General features: G+C 51.0%; 1 protein-coding gene across 2 annotated transcripts in view; it reads left to right on the forward strand.

Annotated features, from left to right (window-relative positions):
• LATS2 (large tumor suppressor kinase 2) overlaps window positions 1-19,509 on the forward strand; it is a 47,714-nt gene that overhangs the window by 9,646 nt on the left and 18,559 nt on the right. For both annotated transcript variants that reach the window (XM_061170696.1, XM_061170697.1), the window contains exon 2: window positions 139-685. In XM_061170696.1, coding sequence (XP_061026679.1) covers window positions 347-685 — 339 coding nt within the window. In that variant the 5' untranslated portion in view covers window positions 139-346. The remainder of the gene's footprint in view (window positions 1-138; window positions 686-19,509) is intronic.

A 19,509-nucleotide genomic window follows, 5' to 3' on the forward strand; every position in this document is an offset into this window, starting at 1 on the left:
TTATCTTTTCTTAGAGGTGGTGTGTTCTTCCTTTATCTTTCCAAGTGGAATATTTTCAGGATCTTTGTCCATTTCTGAAAAGTGTCATTGACATTATGTGGGAACCACAAATGAACACCTTCTCATTTTCCTTTTCAGGTAGAGATGATCTTCAAAATGAAGTCTCTGGAAAATGTTCGGTTCTCTGCAGGAACTACAAAAATGGAAGGAAAGAACATTTTCAAAACAACATTGTTGTGAAAGTGTGTTTACAACTAACTGATACTGTTGACGGTTTTGTTTTTGTTTTAACTAATAAAACACTTTAAGAAGATTGTATTTATGGTCAAAGGAAACTGGACTAACCATGCGGCCGAAGACTTTTCCCGCCACGACCTACTCTGGGAACAGCCGGCAGCGGCTGCAGGAGATCCGCGAGGGGCTGAAGCAGCCACCCAAGACCCCCGCCCCGGGGCCGCCCGCGGGGCCGGGCAGTGATGCCGCCCTGGACGCCAAGGCCCTGGGGGGCAAGGATGCCGCCAGGCAGCAGCAGACGAGGACAGCCCCGAAGTTCGGGCCTTACCAGAAAGCCCTGAGAGAAATCAGATACTCCTTGCTGCCCTTTGCTAATGAATCAGGCCCTTCGGCCGCCGCAGAAGTCAACCGACAAATGCTGCAGGAACTGGTGGACGCGGGCTGTGACCAGGTGGGTGGACGCTCCCGGGAGGCTGCCCAGCTGGGGTGCAGAGGAGACCAGCAGAGGTCCCTGGAGAGGGGTTTCTAGGCTACAAACCCGAGGCCCTTTCTGCGTCCCGTTGCACTGTTTTCCACCTTCTCTCCAAAACCATCTTGTTAGCTGCTTTCCTTTTCAGGCAAGATCCAGAGATTTCTCACCTCTCCTGAAGTTGTGTCATGTGCGCTTTCTGTCCTGTCCCTGTGAGGATGGGAAGGCTTTCCCACGTAGCCCTCTCCTTGGGGTTTATTTGGCTTATTCTGAGCTGTCATGGGGAAGAGACTGGCTTCCTTGAACTTGTGTTTGGTTTGTGCATTTTTTAACTCAGCTAAAGGGCAGGTTGGTTAACATGAGTTGGCTCTTTGCCTCTGTTTTCTCCTGTTTTAAAAGATAGCATCTATGCTATTAGAGGAGACGTAACTATATGAAGGGAATGAGAAAGACTAGAAAATAAAAAGCTTGAGAAATCATCAAAATGGTGGCCACACAGTCTGACTTCTCACTGCTTAAGAATAAAGGCCAGTTAATGGAGGAGACATCAGTTACACAGAAACACACACGGGGGCCGTGCATTTACGATCTTGTGCTGTTCACGTGGCTGAATAAAGTCCGAACCGAGGGGCAGGACCATATAAAATGGAGCTCATGTCCAACCAGGTAAAAAGGTGTCCGTGACATGTAACTAGTAAAAATGTAACTGTCTTATGAAATGGCTTCTGAAAGCAAGCGCTGTATCACCACCTGTCGTGTGAAAGTCAGAGCCGCATGAACGTGGAAATAGACCAGGCACGTCTGCCGCCTTGCAAACTGAGTAGGATTTCATGCGCAGAGCACATCAGGATGGCTTGAGCACTTCTAGTTTCTTAGAAACAGCCTAACTACGTACTCCTGGCCTCACAGTCACGGGAACTGGGAGGAAAGAGAAACAACGCCCTCTTTTATTTCCAAAAGCTACCTCAGCCCTCTTACAGTTTCTTACCAGAGAACTTACATTTCTCAGATGATCTGTTTGGGAAACTAGTGGCGCTGTTTTGTGGGGCTTCCTTGACCCTTCGGGATGTGCTGGGATTGACCTGGGTAACGAGCTGCTTTCGTGAAGCCCAGGCTGTGAATAGCGGGTGCAGAGGGTTAGCAGTGCCGAGCTGACAGCACAGCCACGGCCTTTCTCTCTGTGAAAATATGAAGCTGTCCCCTGACCAACAGAACTTGATGCTTTTGAAGATAGGATAGAGCCATCCCAGGGAAATAGTGGGTGAGATGGCAGATACTCAGCCCAATAACAAAGCTGAAAACCTTCTGTAAATCACTTGCAAATAAAAGAGGTAATCAGAGCCACTGTTCTTGCAGTTGTGATAAAAACAAACAAATCAGGCAAATGATCCAGAATACAGGTGGGATCTCATTGTGGTAAAATCCATTCGTGATAATTACAGTGCAAGAAATAATGAAGCTGGTGCCGTTTATAGTAAAACACAAATATGGTAAAATTAAGGATCGGGACACCCATAAGTTCCCATCAACATTTAATTTATGTTAATTGCTAGTAGAAAAGACTCTTTACCCTTTTAATGCTCCTGAAATAATCCGTCAGTTTGGTGTATAGTGTTACTTCATGACTTAAAACAACTCTGCCTTCGCTCTGACCCTCCAGCTCAGACTTTTTCTGGCCTGGTTAGAGGGTACATTTGCTTTCAGAGAATTCTGGTTGGAAAGTCATTGTGTGAACCCAAATAATGTGAGAAAAAGATCAGCAGTACCTCTAGAGTTGTGAGTCTTGGATAAAGCAGGTGATTAGAATTCCCGTGTAACAGGTACAGAGAATTCCTGTTGGTGTAGCTTTTCCCCTTGTCTCCTATTGTATTGCCTTTTAATTTAGGTTCAGTTTTGTTTTCTTATATTTTGAGTTTAAATGCCATTTCAACCTTATATTTATAAGAATGGCAATAAACTCGCAGTTTTCCCAAGGTCTTATAGGTCCTTGTTGGTGATAACACACTTTTATATGCAGTGTTTTATCTATTGCATGTGCACACACATTTTTTTCCCCATTTTATTGGGACTCTGATTCAGTTTCTGGAAAAAAGTAAAAGACTGTTCACTGCGTAATGGTATAATATATGTCAAACGATGTAATGTTCATAAATCTTTTGCACATAAATCACTAAAGACTTATGAAAATTTCTATAGGGAAAACAAAGAGGCCAATAGGTTAATATTTCTTAAGGAAGGAGCTGTTCTTTAAATATAGATTTAAGGAATTGGAAAGATACGTTTTTGATTATGAGCATCCTGCTTTGTTTCATTGGATAGTCTCTTATTAGCACAAGTGATGATTTAAATTTAGCTTTTACTATATCTTTCTTATAAAATTTAGTTTCACTTTTTCTTTTAATCTTTATGGTTCCAAACGACCATATTACCAGGTGTTCCCTCTTTTTCTTCCTGATACAGTTTTAAAAACGGCTAATTCAGTTTTGCAGCGATGTTAATACGTGTGACATTGCTGCTTCTCGGAAGCACTGATTTGTATTCGCCTGCTGCATTGTGGCGGGTTAGCGCAGGTAGGGTGCCCTTGGGACGGGCCTGCAGCCCTTGGGGCTCCTCGGAGTCTGTGTTGGGGCCTTGGGAGAGCAAGGATGCCCATGGCTCCTGGGCCCTTAGAGCAGCTGAGCGTTCCATCACGGTGTGTCCCCAGAGGGGGACTTAGGTGTGAGGAATTTCTTTCAGACGGGAGTCCTGGGGCTTGTTCGTGCTTTTTCCCTGTGGATGACCTGTGTCCTGACCCTCCCCGGCCTCCCTCCTTGCTCTGCCGTGGGCGGTGCTGAGTCCAGGGCTGTGGCCTGGCGCGGCTGTGTTCCCCTGGTCCCGAATTTCTCTGTTGGTGTAATTTTCCTAATCCTGACTTAATCCAGTTTTCCTCACTTTATTGTATGTGTTTAAGTGATTAAAATCTTTAACTAAATGCAGGTAGGAAGAAACGTAAACAAACAAATCGATTTATTATGCCCAACTCGGCCTGAGGAAGAAAGCCAGTGGTCAGGAACCCGAGCACAGCACCAAGTAGGCTGGGGTGATTTGGTCAGTAGGAAAAGGGAGAGAATTCTTGGCATCCTCAAGCCAAAAAGTGCCGAAGAATCACGTTTCTCAGCACATCATACAGGGTTCTCCTTGACCCAGGTCCTTTTGCAGAGGCCGCGGCGCTGGGTGTGCTGCTGTCACAGCGGAAGGACAGGCCCTGGTGGTGGCTGCGACCGTGTGTCCCCGCGCTGCTCTGAGACTGCGTGGCAGCGGTCAGAGAGGGTTCCAGTTGCGATCCCAATGACTCGGGCTCCCCCCGCCCCGGCAAGTGTGGTCGCACGTGCCTGTCACACACACTTGAGCAGAGGGAGGACAGCGGTGCCCGCGGAGGGGCTTCCTCCTTGGCGACTTGGTCCCCTCCTCTCGCCCCCCTCCTCCCCCCAGCCACGCTTGCCCAGCCCCCCTTCCCCCAGACAAGCTCACGCCGGGGCTCTGTGGACGTGTCACACTGTGTCGGCGGTGATGCCATCTCCCCTCATCCCCGTCTGGATCGGCTCTCCTCCTGCAGGAACCCTGGTTCTTGCCTCCAGGTTTGAGCCGACCCTGGTCAGACCGCCAGGCTCCGTTGTTTCTTCTTTTTTTCTTTTTGGCTGCACTGCACGGCATGTGGAACTTCCCCGACCGGGGATCGAACCCCTGTCCCCTGCGCTGGAAGCGCGCGGTCTTAACCACTGGACCTGCAAGAGAGTCCCGGGGTCCATTGTTTCTAACTCGTAGGCCCATGGTTGGCCGCCCCTCTCGGGGCTGGACCCGCGAGTGTGCCCCGCGAGCACACCCTGTGTGCCCTGGAGGGCCCGCGTGGCCATGGGGCTGTGCCCCTCATTCAGCAGGAGCAGTGATGGTGGGAAACGCACGCTTTGCTGAGAGGATTCCGGGCGCTGGTCCACTAAACTGTCCCTCAAGTCTCAGGCACTGGAACGGACAGAAGCACAGCTCTGCCTCGCCGTCCGTTATCAGGAAAGGGCCAGGGGGGCCCTGAGGGCACTGATGCGAGGCTGCCATCCCTTCATCCTGGTGACAGGTGGCCTCCGGTGGTCTCACTCTAAGGCTGGGGTTTTGCTAATGAGGGAGATGCAGGGATTCACGTGACTCGTATGTTTCCTCCTCTTCCTCTGGAAAGGGGACTAGTGTTCAGGGTTGTCACTGCCCTGAAATATTAATAAGAGCAGGAGGAAAAGAGAAACACTTGAGTTGAGGAATGTCAGTCCTGTAACAGGAAACTGTCTTAACAATGACTGTGGGTGTAGCAGCCTTTGCGTTTTCCCCCTCTTTTTTTTCTTTTCTTTTTTTTTGATTTTCAAATTAATTTCGGCCCTGCCAAAAGATAAACTATACCTTTCTAAATAGGATTTAGAGTTACTTTCACAAGACACAAGCAAATCATACCTTTGTGTCGTACCTTCCCCCAGGCTTCCCCAGGTTATTAAAGTAGCGTGTGTTCACTGCATACTTTTGGAAAATACAGAAAAGTATAAAGAGAAAATAAAAATTGCTTGCAATTATATCAGCCCAGATATGACCACTCTGAACATTTTGGTATAAAAGTGGCCAAATTTTTTTTCTAGTTAAAGGAAGTTAAGGGAAGTTATCGAGGAGCGATGTGCCCAGGGTGACAGGTAGAAAAAGGCTGGTCACAAAGCAGCACGTACAATATGATCCCAGTTCTTCTGTTGGAGAAATACACGCGTTGACTCTCTCCCTGCTCCTTCCCGCTCAGCTCTCCCGCCAGGCCCGCGACCGCAGGGCTCCTCTCCCCGCTGTTCCCTGCACAGAACCCTCCGAGCGGTCACTCTGGAAAGGAAGGATCCTGTCCTTTCCCTCCGGAAACCTTCCCACTGTGCTGGGGACGAGTTCTTGGCCTCAGGTCCCGCCCTTTCCCGCGGTCGGCACCCTGGCCCCGCCGGCTGGGTGGCCTCTTCTCAGGCTTCCCAACTCCAGCCCCCCCTTGCCTGGGTGATGCCCTCTCCTCTTTGGAGGCTTGTCTTAGTGTCATGGATTCAGAAAAGCCTTTTCTGATCCCTGGTCTAAATTGGAACCCCGTTTTTGTTCTTTCATTACAGTGGAAGTTCCCTCCGTGGCGTTCATCAGAATTTGTTTCTATGTGTGTAGTTGTGTATTTTGTTCAGTAACCGTCTCTCCCTTCAGGTTTCAGACCCGTGAAGCAGTGGCTTTGTTCTGGTCACCATCCTCTAGGCCCTAAAACTGTGCAAACCCTCAGAAGTGAAGGGATAAAGATTTCATCATAAACATTTTTGTTTGTAACATCTGTGTTATATTCCATTGTTCAAACAGATGTTCTGTAATTTATTGTGAATAACTGGTGTTAAAAGGTAAACCGAGGCATATTAAACATTTTAAGAGTTTATCTGAGCAAAAATCTGTTTGAGTTGGACAGCACCAAGTCGGAAGTGTTAGGAGCTCCAGTGACCAGGCAGGGGACAGGGAAGCAGGAGGTACCGCTGGGCTGCAGCGAGGCCTGGCCGCCGCGAGGGGCGGTGTTTCGGGCTCGTGCCCAGGCTGACGTGGCGTCAAACCACGCGGGGCTCGCGGCCTCCTCGTCTGAGCAGCTCAGCGCTGGCGATGAACAGCCTTCTGCGGGAATCATAACGGATTTCACTGGTTTCCCGGGAATACATTTTAGAAATGGAATTACTAGGGCAAGTGATAAGAGCCTTTTTATAGTTTTTATTTGCGTCGCCACATTTCTTGAGAAGTGTTTAAATTGCACTTACGCTTTCAACCCTTCCGGCAATGAATGAGATCTGTCTTGGACTCATCCCTGACCAGAGCCTCTCCTTCAGTCATTGTTTAATGAACACTTGCCCCGATGCCTGCTATTTTTTCCTCCTGAGTACCTTTCACATCTGTGTCTTTTCCGTGCAAACACCCTGCCCTTGCCTAGATTCTCCTGAGAAGTCCCCCGACCCGCATTCCTCCTGGTGGCCTTTTCCTGGAACGCGGCCGCAGCCACCCCCTTGGGAGCCGCTGCCCTTCCTCATCCGACCCCGTCCTTTCTCTCGTTGCCAGGCACACCCGCCTGCCCCGGCCGTATCCCCCTCCTTACACGCTGGCTGCCTCCAGGCCGAGTAACTGCCCCGCACGCACTGTCCGTCCTCCCGCTGGGGCCTCCCCGGCAGCCCCGCTGCATCCCACCCTCCCAAGGCCCGCTCCTTCCGTGGTCCATCGTGTGGCCTCCTTGGGCAGTGGGTTCCCGCACGAGCCGCGTTCTCCCTTCCCTGAATCCCGGTTTCCATCAGGACCCCCCAGGCAACCGTGGTGGCTTACACGGGGTCTTAGGGATTCGCTGGCCCACCTGGCACGTTTCGCAGGTGAATTAGCTGAGAACCCACAACAGTAGAAGGAATCGGTGAAATTAAATATGGATCAGTGGACGTCACACAACCAAAAAGCATAGAAGAGATTGAAGAGAAGTAAACAGAATCTCAGCGGCCTGTGGCACAATTCCGAGGGGTCCAGGATGTGTGACGTGTGTGAACTGAAATTCCTGAAGGAGAAAGGGACAGAAAAACATCTGAAGCAGTAATGGCTGAAAACTTCCCAAATCTGGTGAAAACTTGCAGGTACAGGCAGATCTCAATAAACCGAGGCTTCGCTTTGTCGCGGCTCACGCACCGGGGGGTGGGGCTTAAGTGCAGGTACCACTGACCCCTGAACGACTTGGGTTTGAACTTCACGGGGCCACTTATCCACAGATTTTCTTCAGCAAATGTGTCCCACACACTCTGGTTGGTTGAATCCACGGACGGCTGATTGTACAGCTGTGCACGGGTTCTCGGCTGTGTGGGCAGTTGAAACCCCTAACCAACCCCCATTGCTCCGGGTCCGCTGTAGCAAGGGTCCTATATTCTTCCTGACACAATTAGAAATCAACATTTAAGTAGGTTGTGGTAAGTTAAAAACGCATGTTGCTGCCTTTAGAGCAATCACTAAAATATAGTTGGAGGAGACAGCGCTACAGAGTCAGTGAGGAATTAAAGCGAACGACTAAAGCAGCATTTGATGAACGTGGAAGGAGCCAGGGAGGGAGGAGCGGAAGAGTGAAAACCAGGTGGGTCAGTGGGAATGCAGACCTAATAAAGCCATAGTGATCATCACACTCGCTGCGTAAGGGATTAAGCACTCCAGTCAAAGGGCAGAGACTGTCACACTGAATAAAAAAGCAAGATCCACCTCTATCCCGTCTACAAGGCACACCTGTTACAAGGACAAGGACACAAAGAGACTGAAAGCCAAAGTCTGGGGGAAATGTCTGCCCTGCAAACCGTAAACATAAAGTAGATGCGGTGGCGCCGTTGAAATCAGACAGTACCCTTCAAGGTGAGTGTTATTTGAGACAGAGGGACACAATAATAAAAGGGCCAGTACGTCAGGATGATGTACCAGGGAGAACACACCTGAAGGCAAAGCTTCAGGCTCTGTGGGGTGAGGTGTGCCACGCGGGAGCTAAAAGGAGCAATAGACAAATCCACGGTCGCACGTGGAGGGCTTCACCTGGCTCTCCCGTGGTCGTCGGAGCGGCAGACGAGGATGGGTAGGATGCAGGACACGCAGCTCCGCGTCCCTCCCGCCTGGAGCGTCGTGCGGGGGTCCTTCCTCCGTGCTGAGGCCCGCCCCCCGTGAATCAGCCGGCCACGCACATGTAGTGATTCTAGACGCTGACGGGAACAGTGTGGAGGCCCGAATTGGGTAGGTGAGTAGTTTTGATCCCGACCCAATAAAAACCAGACAGGGTTTCAGGGTGCTGTGCCTCCCTTCACGGACAGAGCTGAACACCCGAATGACCCTACGTTTGGGGAGGGGCTGAAAGGCACTTGCTGAACGAGAAGGTGCCACCGGCTTGGGCGCCTTCCCTCTGAAGATGCCTTGCATGGTGTTCCCGCAGGTGCGCCCGTGCTGGCCCCCCGACACCAACAGAAACTTCTCCGTCAGTGTACTTGAATCCTAGCTCATTAACGGTGCAGAACTCACTGGGAGTAGTAAATAGTAGCTTAGACGTATCGGAATACTGACGTAGTTGATAATAACCTGTTAAATAGATAAAAATCCATGAATCAAAAAGCAAAACAGAATGAGACGGTCAGTCATTGGGCAGCCGCAGCCTGCCGGGTTCTGCAGGGGGCGCTCGGTGGGCCCGGCGGAGGCTCCCAGGCCCTTACTGCCCATGGGGGGCGCCTGCGCTGCCCCTGGCGGCTCGTCTGAGTTGAAGTCTGCGCTGAGCCTGATACACGCCTGATTTGGAGGACTTCGTGCAAAAAAGAGAATGTAAGATATCTCTGTACCTTTAACATTGATTGCACTTGGAAGAGATATATGGGGGTAAATAACATATTAACACTAATTCCACTTTTACCTTTTTCTTCTTAAATGTGGCTACAAGAAAATGAAAGTTCCTCTGTGGCCCGCGTTAGCTTTCTGTCGGGCAGTGGTCAGTTGTGCCAGTGAAGGCGGTCGAACCCTCGCTCACTCCCTGCCCAGACCTCGTGCACTAGAAATGTCAACCAGCTTGGAAAGGGCAACTCATACATTCATGACTACTATAGGTGTATTGTTTTCAAAATCGTAATTTATGTTCGTTATAGAACATCCTAGACACTGTAGATGAAAATGAAAGCAGCTGAAAATCTTACCTCTGAAAGACAGCCACTGATAAGATTACGGTTTTAACATCAATATTTTGATAGATAAGCACCTTCAGTCTTTTTTTTTTTTTTTAATTTCTTTATTTAATTTATTTATTTTTGTCTGCACTGGGTGTTTGTTGCTGTGTGCGTGGGCTTTCTCTAGTTGCGGTGAGGGGGGCTACTCTTCGCTGCGGTGCGCGGGCTTCTCATTGCAGTGGCTTCTCTTGTTGCGGAGCATGAGCTCTAGGTGCGCGAGCTTCAGTAGTTGTGGCACATGGGCTCAGTAGTTGTGGCTCGCGGGCTCTAGGCGCAGGCTCAGGAGTTGTGGCTCACGGGCTTAGTTGCTCCGCGGCATGTGGGATCTTCCCGGACCAGGGCCCGAACCCGTGTCCCCTGCATTGGCAGGCGGATTCTTAACCACTGTGCCACCAAGGAAGCCCCCTTCAGTGTTTTGTGTGTGTGTGTGTGTGTGTGTGTGTGTGTGTGTGTATATACTTTATTTATTTATTTATTTATTTCATCTGCATTGGGTCTTTGTTGCTGCTCACAGGTTTTCTCTAGTTGAGGCGAGCGGGGGCTACTCTTTGTTGCGGTGCGCAGGCTTCTCATTGCAGTGGCTTCTCTTGTTGTGGAGCACGGGCTCTAGGCGCGTGGGCTTCAGTAGTTGTGGCACGTGGGCTCAGTAGTTGTGGCTCGCGGGCTCTAGAGCGCAGGCTCAGTAGTTGTGGTGCACGGGCTTAGTTGCTATGCGGCATGTGGGATCTTCCCGGACCAGGGCTCGAACCCGTGTCCCCTGCAGTGGCAGGCGGATTCTTAACCACTGCGCCACCAGGAAAGTCCTATATGTATGTATTTTACAAGAAAACAACTTTTTGATGTTTACTAAAGGCTTTAGGTTTATCATTCCATGAATTGCTGCTTCTTTCCATATACTGGTTCTTTTTCTTCTTGTGTTTAAGTCTGTTCATGTTTTTTCACGGTTGAATATTGAACTTTTCTCTGTGCAGGTGTGTAACTCGCTGTGGCATCCCCACAGGATGCCAAGATACTTGCTTTGTTTTTTCCAAAGTCCCCCGATTCTTTTTCTCATAGCCAGTAGCACAGAATGTGTCATTAACTGGACCTCTGTCCCATCCTTTTGGAACCCTCAGATCTTGTTTCACTGTCGGTCCTCCATTTCACGACTCAGGAGCCCTGTGTTCCTGTTGAGGGTGGCAGGCTCCCTGCCCGCAGGTGCTGTCGGGTGAGCAGCTGATCCTGAGTGAACCCGGTCCCCACCGCGGGCACCGCGCGAGGCCAGGCTCTGCGAAGCAGGGCTCGCAGACTGGACCCTAATGCTTTATTTCTTGTGCAGTTGTGTTTTATTCTGCCCCACACGGTGTCTTACCCATTTTTTAAAACGTCTGCTGCCAGTTTTTAAAAATCAGGAGCTTTCACATTATAATTTTGGAAACAACCTAAATGTCCATCGACAGATGAATGGATAAAGAAGATGTGGTACATATATACAATGGAATATTAACCATAAAAAAGAATGAAATAATGCCATTTGCAGCAACATGGATGTAACTAGATATTACCATATTAAATGAAGTTAAGTCAGAAAGAGAAAGACATATCATATCGCTTATATGTGGAATCTAATTTTTTAAAAAGATACAAATGAACTTATTTACAGAACAGAAACAGTCTTACAGATATCAAAGAAAATCTTATCATTACCAAAGGGGAAACATGGGGGGAGGGATAAAATAGGAGGTTGGGATTGACATACACACAGTGCTATATATAAAATAGACAATCAACAAGGACCCACTGTATAACACAGGGAACTCTACTCAGTATTCTGTGATAACCTATATGAGAAAAGAATCTGTAAGGAATGTATATATGTATATGTATAGCTGAATCACTTTGCTGTACACCTGACACTAACACAACATGGTAAATCAACTCTACTCCAGTAAAATTAAAAAAAAAAAAAAAAAGATTGCCTAAATGGGGAATACCAAACACCAGCCATTGGCAAAGCATCCAGCTGAAGAGTAAAAAGGGGAATTTTTATTACTTTTTTTTTAAATATATGATGAAGATAATAGATGTGTCCCAGAAAAAGTCATTGTTTCTTTGAAAGCAGAGCCTCGACGCTTTTTTCTCCCGCCACAGAGTATCTGGAAAATCCCTTTGTGAGCAAAGTGAGGCTCTTCTGTTCTCAGTCAGGGCGAGTAACTCTCTAGCAGCTCCAGTTTCTCAAGACCACGTGCGTGAAGGCTGTGGAAACACTCTATCTGGAGTGACTTGTGTTTGTGTCTGTGACACCCCTGGTCTCTCCCCTGCTTGCCGACCAGCCCGTAGAAGCCGTCCTCTGACTCGGTCTGCTTAGAGCCGGGCTTGGTGGGGGGGTCGCGGAGCTCCGGGCCGGGTCCCCGCTCCTCCGTGGTGTCTGTCCTTTTCCTCCTCACGTGGACGGACCCTCTCCCTTCACCCCGGTCACCGCAGTGTCACTAGGTGAGGTCAGCTCTTCCGATTCGAGGACAAAAGTACAGGAGGCCCAGTGGAGGTTTTCACTCGCGGTCGTGGGGCTGAGTGGGCGGCCGGTCCGCACCGGGTGCTGCTCTGTGACCGGGGCCCGGGGCCCTGGGAGCACCCCTCCCGGGCCGGCTTCCCAGGGGCGGGAGGGAAGCGAGGAGCCGTGCCGGGTTGGAGGCCGAGCTGGAGCAGGGCCTGTTCTCTCTGGGACCCTGGGTGCGCGCAGCAGCCGCGCCTTTCCACGCTCTCCGTCCTGGAAACCGCTCACTTTCAGGGGCGGGCGGAATGGAACGCACCGCCGAGCGCACCCTCTTCCCAGATGGCGAATCAGGAAACACCTTTCCCTTCTGGAAGGATCGCGGGCACCTGCCCCTGGGCTGTGGCCCAAGGAGGATGAAGGGACAGTAGAGCAAGCCTCGGACCCCTGTTGCCGCCTCTCAGCACCACGTGGCACCGGGGACACGCCTCGGGGCTGGTCTGGGCTCCAGAGGCGCAGTGCGGAGGGGAAGCCCGGGGCCTCCGGGTGGCAGGGGCCGGTCCTTGCTGACCTCGTGCAGCTGGGCCCGGGTGCCTCGTCTGTGCGCAGGTGTTTGTGGCCAGGAGGCCATGTCTGGACGGTCTGCGGTGAGTCCGGGCGCGGGCCTGGGGATGGAAACGCTCCTCCGGCCGCCCGCGGGGCCCCTTCCCCTGACACCCGCCTCTCAGGACTCTCCCCACGGCTCCAGGACCGGGAGGCGCCCGCAGTCCCGCCCCTGACGCACCGGGGAGCCGGTCGCGCCTGGACCACAAGGTCCTCGCGGCTGATGGAGACGCCTGCCAGGCTTGCCCGTGTCACAGCGGAGTCGGTGTTGTGCTCCGGGGACGTTCTTTTATTTTTTGTTATTATTTTATTTTAGTAGAATTGCTTTACAATGTTGTGTTAGTTTTTGCTGTACAGTGAAGTCAATCAGCTATATGTGTGTATATATGTATCCCCTCCCTCTTGGACCTCCCTTCCCCCCCCCAGTCCCACCCCTCTAGGTCATCACAGAGCACCGAGCTGAGCTCCCTGTGCTATACCGCAGGTTCCCCCTAGCTATCTGTTTTACACGTGGTAGTATATATATGTCAATCCCAATCTCCCGATTCATCCCACCCTCCCCTTCCCCCGCTGTGTTCACAAGTCCGTTCTCTACATCTGCGTCTCTATTCCTGCCCTGCAAATAGATTCATCTGTACCATTTTTCTAAGATTCCACATACATGCGTTAATACACGGTATTTGTTTTTCTCTTTCTGACTTACTTCGCTCTGTGTGACAGACTCTAGGTCCATCCACATCTCTACAAATGACCCAGTTTCGTTCCTTTTTATGGCTGAGTAATATTCCATTGTATATATGTGCCACATCTTCTTTATCCATTCATCTGTCGATGGACACTTAGGTTGCTTCCATGTCCTGGCTATTGTAACTAGAGCTGCAATGAACATTGTGGTACATGTCTCTTTTTGAATTATGGTTTTCTCAGGGTATATGCCCAGTAGTGGGATTGCTGGGTCGAACGGTAGCTCTATTTTTAGCTTTTTAAGGAACCTCCATACTGTTCTTCATACTGGCTGTATCAATTTACATTCCCACCAACAGTGCAGGAGGGTTCCCTTTTCTCCACACCCTCTGCAGCATCTGCTGTTTGTAGGTTTTTGATGCTGGCCACTCTTGACCGGTGTGAGGCGACACCTGACGTATGTGGGGTTCTGTCTGGAAGGGGAGGGGTGAATGGCCACCTGCCTCAACCCCTTCAGCACAGCCGGCATCACTCACAAGAAAACCCACGTTTCCTGTTCTCCAGGAAAGTGTGCCAATGAAAAAACAAACAAGCTTAGTTTTCTGAGAGATTTAAAATATTTAATTAAAAACTCAAGCAAAAAGACAACATGGTCTCATTTTTCTAAATGTCCGATTCCTCTGTCGGCCGTGGCCACTACTGTGCGGGCTGCCGCTCTGCGTACCAGGCACCACACAGGTGCTCACGGCAGGTGAGAAGAGGAGGAGGCAGGTGGGCTGCTGGACCTGCTTCCCGGGGGGGAACGAGATGCAGCGCTAACTTAATTGTCACAAAACAGACTCTATCTTAGTGCAGTTCAGGTTGCTCCGCTGGAAAAGGAATGTTATTTGTGAATTTCTGAGGAAGGAGTTTTCATTTGGTTGAATCTGTAAAGTTAAGCCACTCAGCAAACTTTTTTTTTTTTTGAGTGTCTCACTCCTCCTTCCTTGGCCCCAGGATGTTTGGCCTGTCGCTCAGATTAGACTTTCAGCCTGAGAGCAGCCGGCAGAGCTCGCGTCGCTGCTGGGCTGGCAGTCACGCCTCTCACCCAGGGATGGAGGGTGCGATGCCGCGGGGGTCTCAGCATCTCCATGCTGCCTGAGAGTTGCCAGAAAGCCATCCTGGTGGGTGACTTTCAGGAAAGGATCCAGCATACGCTTTTCCTCCAGAAACGGCCATTCACAGGAGTCCTGGCCGAGGGATCGCGGCACTCATACTGCAGCGCTGGAGCCCCACGCGGGGTGAGGTGGGCGGGCGGCTGTTTACCTGCCAGCCTCCCTCCTCTGGCTCCCGCCTCCCTCCTCTGGCTGCTGCCTCAGCGTCAGGCGTGTTTCAGGCAGAGAGTTTGTCTCCACCAGGTTTGGTGACGGCAGCTGCGTTACAGACCTCACCGCCTGTTCTAGTTTTCTAGAATTATTTTATCTGTTTTTTTTCCCCTAAATATTTAGCATTTTAATCCCACTTCCTTGTTTAATTTTAAAATGATCTATTCACATTTAATGGAAGGACAAGAATGAGGACATTCCAGAGAGTAAATAAAAAGAACATTCCAACACAACACGAAAGGGCAGCTGTAAGACAGGGTTCTGTTCCGGCCTTTAACAAGGTCAGGGCTGTGTGTCACTTAGAGCCTTTCATTACCTTTCCTGCTTGTTTTAGAGCTTGTCTACAGAAAATCAGACTCTTTGCATGGATTTTGGAATCATAGCAAACACTGACTTTTGCTTCTATAAGGTATAATAATAAGTATTCCCTGGAGCCCGTTGCTCAGTCTCAGAAATGAGAATATTCTTCGGCATCAACTCAGGGCGACTGCTCCCGTCCAGTTGGGACTGACATGGTGAGTCCACAGCTCTGGTGAGAGTTACTGGAGACCGCAGAGCAGCTCTGCTTCACCTGCCACCACAGCTGGGGGTTTAACTGGCCCGGGCAGCGTGTGGGAAGTGGGCAGTGAGACCCGCGGGTGTGGGCCTCTTCCTGCCGGAGGGGGCACCTCCCTGTCACCCCTGCGTCCCTGCAGCCGAGACCGTGAAGCCGCTGACTCGAGCACTGCCAGTTGCTCTGTAACAGCTACAAGTGTTTTTTTTTTTTTTTTTTTTACTTTATTTGTTTATTTTTGGCTGTGTTAGGTCTTCGTTGCTGTGTGCGGTCTTTCTGTAGTTGCAGCAAGCGGAGCTACTCTTCGTTGTGCACGGGCTTCTCATTGCAGTGGCTTCTCTTGTTGCGGAGCACGGGCTGTAGGCGTGCGGGCTTCAGTAGTTGTGGCACGCAGTCTCAGTAGTTGTGGCTCGCGGGCTCTAGAGCGCAGGCTCAGTAGTTGTGGCGCACGGGCTTAGTTGCTCCGCGGCATGTGGGATCTTCCCGGACCAGGGATCGAATCCGTGTCCCCTGCATTGGCAGGTGGATTCTTAACCACTGCGCCACCAGGGAAGCCCCGTTACACGTGCTTTGAGCGCCTCTCCTTCCCACCTGGTCCTTGCTATCACTGTGGCTTTGGGTAAGTCGCTAATCCGTCTTACTCTCTTGGTTTTTGCATCTGTGACACATGGCTGGCGGCACTCATTTCTCGGGGTGATTGTGGCGGACAGGACGGGGCTTAGATGCAGGGCCCTCTGTCCACACATTCACTCCACAGGCCTTCCTGCTGCTCATTTCTTTACAAATCTGCCAACAGCCTGTACGTGCGACTCTCCAACAGGGGTGCTGATGGCATCTTCTAAGAGCATCGTTTTGAAGTGGGACCACTGCTAGGTAGAAAGTTTGGCTGGAAGATTTCCTAGTGGAGCTCCGGCAGGTATTGATGAAGCTTTCTGTCGTCTTTGGAACTCTTAACTCTGCAGCGGCCCAGATGTTTGAAATTCTTGGCCGAGGGCAGAGCCTCCCATTGTACGGACCCGTCCCGAGGTGGGTCAAAATAGCTGTTTTCTCGGAGAAAACAATCGTGCGCCTCCGAGCACGTGTGTGGCTATTGTCTGGTGTTTAGTCCGCTGCCTGTGGGCACGTGACCAGCTGGAGAAAACAGGTCTCCATGTAACGAGGAGCATCCCTGCAGCGGTGTCACACGTGTCCGTGGAGGGTGGAGAGGACACGGGTTCTGACCCGCAGCCGGAGCTGACACACACGCACGGTCTCTAGAAGCCCGTCTCAATAGAGCCGAGAGAAGGAAACATATTTTTAAACAGCAGCCAAAGAAGAGGTGAGAGGAAGTAAGGGGGGTCTTGGGTCCCAACACCAGAGAACCTGGTGGTTACCTGGCTGCGTTTCTGGAAGATCATCAGGCCCCCATCGCTCTGAGGTGCCACCGTGAACATGTTGCTATCTGCTGTGATTTTTTTTTAATTTACAAAATGAGGTCATATCGTATGTGCTGTTGGGTTTGTTTGCTTTGGCTTGTGTTGGAGGCTGTTCATACCTGGGAGTGATGGCCACGGCGCTGATGGCAGGGGCTGCGCTGTAGGGTGACTGGCTGGAGGCCGGGCTCACTGCTGCCCACGTCCGGGCTTAGCTTCTCCGGGGGAGGGGAGACCCTCAGCTCTGTGAGGTGTGGCGGCGCCGAAGGGCCGTGTCCTGGCTCCCTTGACCCTCTGCCTCACTCCTGTGCTGCCTGTCTGCCCCTCGCTGTGCTGCAGTCTCTGGTCGGAGCTTCGGGTTCAGTGTCCCCGGGGGAGGGCCGGGCCGGGTGGGACCCTGGGTCCTCATCCTCTCCTGCCTGGTGGGTTCACAGCTTGCTTCTGGGCGTTTCACCCCCTCCCTCTGGCTTCTCTATTCCAAAATGTCCTGAGGTCCCTTCTCCACTGTGACTGTCGCGTCAGAGCGTGGATGGAAAGTGATGAGAGTGATTTGGCGGCTGACGCACCAGGTATGAGCCGAAGCCCCGTGTATGTTTCTGTGACCCACTTTTTGTGCTTGGCTTGTTTTACTTTACAGTATATCGTAAGCATTGCCCCGTGTCATTTTATTCTCCGACACACTGTCTAAAAAAACAAAGTGTCATATTCCAGTGACTTGATGATAGACCTTGGTCTATTCTGGGGCACCCAGGTTGTTTGAACGTTGTCTCCCGTAAGTGACAGCCAGTGGGTAGGACCCTCATTAACTCTTTCACTGCTGGACGGGACCCGCTGGGCCACAGGAGGGGCTGTTTGAGGCAGGAGCAGGTGCAGAGGGCGGTGGTGACTCGGCGCCTCTAGAGCCTCCAGGGCGGAGACCACGCAGGGACAGCACTCTGTCCGTCCCCGTGTGCTCACGAGGTGGGGCCGCCAGGGCAGGAAGGGCTGGGCTTTTGCACGTCTGTTCCCTCGTTCGTTCATGGCTTTCCGAGCGCCCAGGCAGTTCCTGTCTGCCAAGCCGTGGACACAGACGTGAGCAGGACGCAGCTTCCGGCCCCGAGAACTTCAGGATAAGCAGGCGGGACTGTGGAGAAGGAGCACAGGCCGTGCGTGGGGCAGGCAGCTCTGGGGCTGGTTTTCCTGTCAAATATGCTTGTGATGACTGATGATGATGTAATATCTCAGACGTTCATAGAAGTAGAGAGAGTGATGTAACATTTTCCCACCTTGTTCCAGAGACCTTTGGGAGAAACGCTGTGTCACACGGAGCAGCTTCTCTGTGCCTCCGTCCTGGGTTCCTCATTCCCCTTCGCGTTCGGTTCTGTTGCTTCAGATGCGTTCTGTAACCAATCTGTGGTATTGTTTTACAAGTTTTTTAAAACCCCTGTATAACATGATTTTGCAGCTTCCTTTGTCCGTCCGCATCATGTTTCTGAGGTTTATCGACGTTGATAGACAAGGCTTCCGTTCATTGTAATTGCTGTCATTTCACCGCCCCTTACGTCTCTGTTATCCCACTAATGGATGTTTAGATTGTTTCCAGTTTTCCATTCTCAACAGAAGTGCAGCATGTGTTCTCCTGTGTGTCTTCTTGTGAACATGTGGGGACTTTCTCCGGAAGTGGGGTTTGTGGGTCACAGGATGTGAGCATCCCTGACTTTACCAGATGCTGTCACAGTGTTCTGTGTGGTTTACAGGTCAGCATCTCGTCCGCAGCCTCTGCGGGGCGGTCTTCCCTGTCCTAGCCAACACTTGGTGGTGTCAGGTATTTTAAATACTTGTCAACCTAATGAGTGTGCGATGGCCCCTTGTTTTAAAAAATGCAGCCTCTGATTACAGATGATGTTGGACTTCTTTTGACTATTTGGGTTTTGAGTTCTGACTTTACCACTGACTGTATGAACTTGGGAAATGATTACTTATTCTGAGCCTCAGTCTTCTGATGTTTTAAAAAATATTTTATTTATTTATTTGGCTTCGCCGGGTCTTAGTTGTGGCACGAGGGATCTTCTTTGCCGCGTGTGGGATCTTTACTTGTGGTATGCGGGATCTAGTTCCCTGACTAGTGATTGAACCCGGACCCCCTGCATTGGGAACTCGGAGTCTTAGCCACTGGACCAGCAGGGAAGTCCCAGTCTCCTGATTTTGATAAAATACAAGCACCTACATTTTAGGGCGATTCCAAGACTCAGAGACCTCGTGCACAGCTCCTGCTCCCTCTCTGTCTCAATCCCGAGTCCTCCCACCAACAGGGCCCACGAGACTGCGCCTCCGTTGAAGAGACCCTCCCAAAGGCTGGTCTGCAGCATGGGAGGAGCCGAGGTCCCCCTGGGCTGCGAGGGCCCTCCCGGGAGCCCAGCAGGAGTCCGTGGGGACCTGGACAGTGGGTGCGTCTGAACAGTCACGCCGGCCCCTTAACCTCCCCCATCCCCCTTAGACTGTGCTCTCCACAGCGCAGCCAGGGGACCCTTTTAAAACAGAAGTCGGATCTTGTGCTCCGAATGCTAGGTGGCTTCCTGCCTCGATCAGGGTAAAAGCCAGCGTCCTTGTCCCGGCCTACTCAATGGGTTTTCACACTGGGGGTCGACATCCATTTAAACCCTGAAATCAGTTTAAAGGATTTCAAACATGTTTTTTAAAAAATATTTATTTATTTACTTATTTGGTTGCCCCGGGTCTTAGTTGCGGCACGCGCGTGGGATCTAGTTCCCTGACCAGGGATCGAAGCCAGGCCCCCTGCATTGGGAGCTCGGAGTCTTACCCACTGGACCACCAGGGAAGTCCCAGTTTAAAGGATTTCAGAACCACGGGGTGGAGTCGGCCAGAACGGTGCCTGCATAGCAGCTTTGTGCCTGTGTGCAGAGCTCCCCAATATGTGTCCATTTCAAGGTTACACTGTAACTTTCTTTTCTTTTT

This window comes from Eubalaena glacialis, chromosome 16, assembly GCF_028564815.1.
Source record: "Eubalaena glacialis isolate mEubGla1 chromosome 16, mEubGla1.1.hap2.+ XY, whole genome shotgun sequence".
Lineage (NCBI taxonomy): Eukaryota > Metazoa > Chordata > Mammalia > Artiodactyla > Balaenidae > Eubalaena > Eubalaena glacialis.